Here is a 6489-nt window from a genome sequence, read left to right as displayed (position 1 = left end):
ACGCACACACACCTTCTCAAAAGAGACGCCATGAGGGAGGAGCTCTAGCGGGCGACTCATTAGGAAGTCATGCTCTTCTAACCACACCCACTTCCTGTCCAGTTTATGCTCCACCCACTTCAGCCTAGTGGCAGATGCCACACATTGCCGTGGAAACAGGAGCTCCGCCCCTCCAGGGATGAAAACGTGACATCCATCCGTGGTCACAGTGAATCTGATATAAAACAAATAATTAAATAAACAAATGAACATAAAGCACATTACAAACTGTATTAAATTAAAAATTACACATGAATGCCTTGTGTCTGTCATCTTGATCAAATAGCCAATATTATTACAATTATTAGTAATAATAATAATAATAATAATAATTAGTAATACATTCATTAATAACTTTATCACAAGCACTACAAGCTTCTTTTGGAGTCCTGTTCTGTTAACCATGCATCTGAGAGGACTTGGGTGGCTGGAGGACACTGAGAGCTAGCAGCTACAGTAGATGCTTCTGAGACTGAGGCTAACTTCCTGTACCTGAAGCTGAGAGCTATCAGCTAGCTGCTTCTGAGGCTAACTTCCTGTACCTGAAGCTGAGAGCTAGCAGCAAGCTGCTTCTGAGACAAACTGTACCTGCACCTGAAGCTGAGATTTAGCAGCTAGCTGCTTCTGAGGCTAACTCCCTGTACCTGAAGCTGAGATCTAGCAGCTAGCTGCTTCTGAGGCTAACTCCCTGTACCTGAAGCTGAGAGCTAGCAGCTAGCTGCTCCTGAGGCTGAGGCTAAATCATTGCACCTGAAGCTGTGAGTCTTTACTTCCCTCTCAGGTGCAGGCGGGCACTAACTGAACTAAGACTGTAGCATTACCTCCTTTCCCTCCACTCACTCACATGCAGGCCTACTCACAGAGTCATGCCTTAAAGAGTTGCGCTCCAACTCCAACACAGAACACACAAACCTTTCCAGAATGTGCTTAGATGTGTTTAGATGTCACAGGAATAGCTGTATGTGTGTATGTGTCTGTGTGGTAAGTATGTGTGAGTGTACTGTATGTGTGTGTGTTTGTGTGTGTGTGGTAAGTATGTGTGTGTGTGTGTGTGTGTGTGTGTGTTTGTACCTGACAGTAAAAGGCAGAGCTTCACAAATATATGTGTGTGTGTGTGTGTGTGTGTGTGTGTGTGTGTGTGTCTGCCTGTCTTTGTCTATGTGTGTGTGTGCATGTGTGTGTGTGTGTGTGTGTGTGTGTGTGTGTGAGTAGAATATGTGTTTAGCATTATACTGCACCTGTGCTGGTTTATTCCTAAGTGCAGCTCTGGTATTGCAGTGTCTTCCTGAGCTGAAATAAACACATTTTGAAATGAACACACACAATATCCCATCCTAGGGCACACACACACGTGTGTGCACATACACACACACACACATACATACACACGAAGCGTACATCACATTCACTCAATCATGCACGCACACGCACACATACACTCATCACATTCACACACACATACACACTGTGACTCTCTCACACACACATACATACACACACACACGTAGTACAGCATTCCTACAGTGCCCTGTGGTAATTAGATGTACAGTAATTATGATTAATATGTGTTAACTCGCTTCCACTGAATACTCATAGCCTATGGCCTTAATGGATTCTTTGAATGACAGCTTCCTATTTCTGTGTGTGTGTGTGTGTGTGTGTGTGTGTGTGTGTGTGTGTGTGTGTGTGTGTGTGTGTGTGTGTGTGTGTGTACCAGTATTGATACAGGATCTCGTGAGGACTATGACTTCAAAAAGGTCATCAACTGTAGGTCATAGTTCATCATGAAGAGAGTCAGCTGACCTGGAGGGTTGGGGGGGAGAGGTGGGGGCGTGGGGGGTCGGCCAATGGGGTTGTTCCGCAGGTCGAGTGAGAGGTGAGGGAGGGCACACACACATTCCGGAATACTCCGTAAGTCGTTGCTATGGAGAACCAGCTCCCGGAGAGACAACAGAGAACCTGAGAGAGAAAGAGCTAATCATCACTGAGTTTACATGCTTATATATATATATATGTGTGTGTGTGTGTGTGTGTTGTAACATGACAGTTGGCTTTATAACAACTACATGTCTTATCTTAACATCTCATCCAAAGCTCAGCCACTTATGATGCCACCTATTTAGACCTAAAACCAATGTAGCATATGATCATTTTCTGAGACAACTGACAACTCCAAAAAGGCTTGTGCTCGCCTCTCTCCCTCCCTTCCAGTATGACTAATCATGCTTTAGCTTCACACTGTTGCTTTAGAACTGCGCTGAACAGAGGACTGATTTGAATTGTAAGCAGTTGGTCACTTGGCTATTCTGATTAAATGCATTAGTGTAATAACATCTGAACGGATTACATTTTTGTGCCATGTAAACAGCTAGTCCGACGTCTTCAATCGGAATTTCAATCTGACTGCAAAACAGGCTATTGTGTGTATGTATCTGTTTTTTGAGTGAGTGTATGTGTGTGCGTGTGTGTGTGTGTGTGTGAGTGAGTGAGTGAGTGAGTGAGTGAGTGTATGTATGTATGAGTGTGTATGAGTGTCTGTGTGTGTGTGTGTTTGTGTGTGTGTGTGTGTGTGTGTGTACCCAGGGTCGTAGGCAGCTCCTTGAGGCGGTTCTGCGACAGCTCCAGCGTTGTCAGACCGCTCATCTGACCCAGCTCATCGGGCAGCGCCTGCAGCAGATTGGCCGACACGTCCAGCGTGCGCAGCCCCTGGAGCCTGCCCAGCGTGGGGGGCAGCGCGCGGAGCCGGTTGCCCAGCAGGAGCAGCCTACGCAGGGACGCCAGCGCCCCAAGCTCCCCCGGCAGGCTGGAGATCCGGTTGTAGCTTAGCACCAGCTCCGCCAGCACCGGCAGAGACAGCACGCACAGCGGCAGGGACGGGAGCCGGTTGAAGGACAGGTCCAGGTGGACGAGGAGAGAGAGGGAGGAGACGGGCGAGGGGAGGGTCGAGAGAAGGCCAGGGATGGGCGCGCCCTGGGCGTCATGGAAACGATGACCTTAAAGTCGGAGGAGAGAGGGAGAGGAAGGTGGAGAAGAAACGTGAGAGAGGAGAAAGAAACTAAACCAGCAACGTTCAGGGCATAGTCAGCTCTCTCTGCTTACCTGTCAACAAACTGCATCTGTTGGACTGGATTTAAAAATGCTTTCAAATGTTTTAAAACATTGCACATACACCATCTATTAATGTTGTAACATGCTGTTACTGCAGGTAAAACCCACATGGACAAGATGGAGGAACCAAGAAAGATTTAAAAACAACGTTTTTGTCCAGAGCACTGGGAGACTGGAGTTCCTCTCTATTCACCTGCTAACTTAAACACTTACACATATTCACAAAGCTTTTACTCATTTACAATGTGTGTGTCAGTTGTGTCTGTGTATAAGCATGTGTGTGGGTTGTGTCTGTGTATAAGCATGTGTGTCGGTTGTGTCTGTGTGTGTGTGTCGGTTGCTGCATATATCTACCTCTGATGGCCAGAGAGCGTAGCCCTGTGAGATTGGGCAGCACGACCACTGCACTCTCTAGCGCCCCCTGGTCCTCGGAGCCCAGTCGGAGGTACTGCACCTCCCTGAGCTGCTCCCGCTGAGTGTCCCACAGGCTGGGCAGTGCGGCCGCTCCCCCCTTAAACACGTCCAGTGTCAGGTGCCCCCCAGCCAGCAGCACACCCACATCCGTACCCTCGGGAAGCGGGGGGGAGAGGGAGGGGGCCGGGGACAGCGACGGAGTGGTGGATAGAGAGGAGGGGGAGGAGGAGGAGAGAGAGAAAGTAGGGATAAGGTTTGGGGAGGTGGAGGAGAGTGGTGTTTCAGAGATGGATGGGGCCCAGGTGTCTGAGGGTGGACGCGAGAGGGACAGGGTACCAATACCATCCACGTCCTCTGGCGTATCGCGTCCGTTTTCCGTGGCAACCGCAGCATCTCTCTCTCCCAGAGTCAGGTGATTCATGGGTTTCTCCAGATGATGATCCTGCGTCCTCCCAGTCCCTCCTGGCGTGTCTGTGTTGACCCCCACTCCGCCCAGGCCATCCACCATGGGGAGTTCCTCTCCGTTGGGGAACTGGATGGTCATGACTCCTACTGGGGCCTGATCCTCTCTCCCGTCTTTTCTCTCTTCCTGGTTCCTTGTTCCTTCGCTTCTGCCGTTTGTTCCTCCACACCACCTGTCTTCCTCGTCTTCCTCCTCCTCCTCCTCCTCTTCACTCTTCTGCTCTTCTATCTTTCCTCTGCGCTCCATCCTCCCCTATCTTCAGACGCACGGTTGTCTCGGCATGGAGAGTGGTGTGATGATGGGGAGGTGTCACAATCTTGTCTGGGGACCTCTGTCTCCTCTCCACTGTGCTTTTTCCTCCTCATCGCGGAGACCCCCCACCCCTCCCTCCCTCCCCCGCCCGTCACTCGTGTGGGCAAGCGAGTCTGGACTGGCCCGAGCCGCGGAAGCACGGCATGCACGTTTCCTGAAACCCAGAAGGTGCTAATTAGCAAATCAGGGAAGTGTCAATTGGACACGAAAGTGTTAGCGCAGCAGGTGAACTGTCAACTAGACCAGGCATGTTGAAACGAAGGGGATGAATCAATCAGCTACGTCCAGCAAGATAACAAAACATTATACAGCAAAGTGATCTATTTGGTTAGGCTGGCTGACTGACTATGCAGGTGGTGGATTTAAGGGTTGCACACTGTTCTGCAAACTCGTTTAACTCAACTCAGTATCAACTCAACATTTATTATACTCATATGAAATACGAAAGACATCGTTAATACATGCATTATTGTCTTAAGAGTAATTGTGTTTGCGCTGACTAACTAACTCATGTGATGTAGTGCAAGGGCCCGTGTAGCTGCTAAATAAATCAATGCATACATACATAGCAACGTCAGATGTTGACACTAAAAGCATATCGCTGAATAAAGTTGTTAATGTTACCGTTATTGTGTTGGATGTGGTCCGAAAAGTGTTCTTTAACTTCGACTTTCAACTTCAATTGAAAGGTTTGGTTGACGAAAATTATGAAAAGTCCACAGTAGGCTACAGTCCAAACCGGAGTGACTTCCTCGATCCACCAGTGTTTTTGTACAAAACTCCATATTGTCAACGAATCAGATGGACCGCGAAACTTTCAACCTGGGGCGGGACACTTCTTAAAGAGACAGTGCACCATCAACATCCTGGGTCTAAAAGGCAGGTTTGGGGTAGCTTGACATTTGCAACCAGTAAGGTAAAGGTGCATTTAGGTGCCTTTTCATACCCCTTTGTAAAATTAGTAATAATGTTTATTATTATTATTATGACCGCCGCGCAGCGAAGCGGCGGTCATATAGGTTTAGTCAGATTTTTTTTTTTTTTCTTTTTCGCATGCCCAAATTTCCGTCAATGAGTCCCGGGACACTGAAAGACCGGGGTACACGAAACTTGGTGGGCATGTAACCCCACATGGATAGCATGGAACCATCGTTTTTCGTTTTGATCTGTAGCCCCCCCGCTGGACTGGACCCCCGAAAGGAGGGTAGGGCAGACACAGTTTTCTGTGAATATCTCGAGAACCGTAGGGTTTAGGAGGACCATTTTTTTTTTGTATGTTGATCTCAAGGGGCCATGTCAACCCATTCCATAACCACTCATTTCATGTATAGCGCCACCTAGTTAAACACAAAAAAGTAAAAATGAGGTGTTGTAATTGAAGGTATCTGTGACCTAACATAGTCAAAACTGCACGAAATTGGAAGTGTATGATCATTATGACACCCTCTGTATGCACGCCAAATTTTGTGGAATTCCGTTCATGGGGGGCCACACAATAAATTAATTTATGTTACTATACACCAACTGGCCTGTAGGTGGCCGGAGACAGTTTTCTGTGAATATCTCGAGAACCGTAGGGCCTAGGAGGTCCACCTTTTTTATGTATGTTGGTCTTAACGGGGCATGTCAACCCATCCCATTACCACTTATTTCATGTATAGCGCCACCTAGTTAAAAATTAAAAAGCAAAAAATTAGGTGTTTTCATCACAATATCTCTGGCTGACAAGGTCAAAACTGCACGAAATTAAAAGTGTAGGATCATTATGACACCCTCCGAATGCATGCCAAGTTTTGTGTACTTTCGTTCATGGGGGGCCTTACAATAAAATAATTTATGTGTACATTTAGTGACGTACACCAACAATGATTCCCGGGACACTGAAAGACCGGGGTAAACAAAACTTGGTGGGCATGTAACCCCACATGGATAGCATGGAACCATCGTTTTTCGTTTTGATCTGTAGCCCCCCCGCTGGACTGGACCCCCGAAAGGAGGGTAGGGCAGACACAGTTCTCTGTGAATATCTTGAGAACTGTAGGGACTAGGATGACCATTTTTTTCCGTATGTTTGCCTCCAGGGGTCATGTTAACCCATTTCATGTACACACATGTGCACAAACAGATACACACACACACACATACATTCACAG

General features: G+C 47.6%; 1 protein-coding gene across 1 annotated transcript in view; it reads right to left on the bottom strand.

Moving 5' to 3' along the window:
- Positions 1–4397, bottom strand: part of pidd1 (p53-induced death domain protein 1) — a 17275-nt gene extending 12878 nt beyond the window's left edge. The window contains exons 1-5 of the mRNA XM_076269217.1: positions 3502–4397; positions 2619–3032; positions 1843–1998; positions 1278–1329; positions 13–214 (exon numbers count right to left, since the gene is read on the bottom strand). Coding sequence (XP_076125332.1) covers positions 13–214; positions 1278–1329; positions 1843–1998; positions 2619–3032; positions 3502–4270 — 1593 coding nt within the window. The 5' untranslated portion in view covers positions 4271–4397. The remainder of the gene's footprint in view (positions 1–12; positions 215–1277; positions 1330–1842; positions 1999–2618; positions 3033–3501) is intronic.
- Positions 4398–6489: the final 2092 nt, after the last annotated feature.

Source organism: Alosa pseudoharengus, unplaced genomic scaffold (assembly GCF_046254945.1).
Source record: "Alosa pseudoharengus isolate Yale_2024_CS ecotype anadromous, Long Island Sound unplaced genomic scaffold, YU_APseudo_1.1 YU_APseudo_1.1_scf_10, whole genome shotgun sequence".
Lineage (NCBI taxonomy): Eukaryota > Metazoa > Chordata > Actinopteri > Clupeiformes > Clupeidae > Alosa > Alosa pseudoharengus.
The sequence above is the reverse complement of the archived record's forward strand: the minus strand, read 5'-3'. Positions and strand labels throughout refer to the sequence as shown.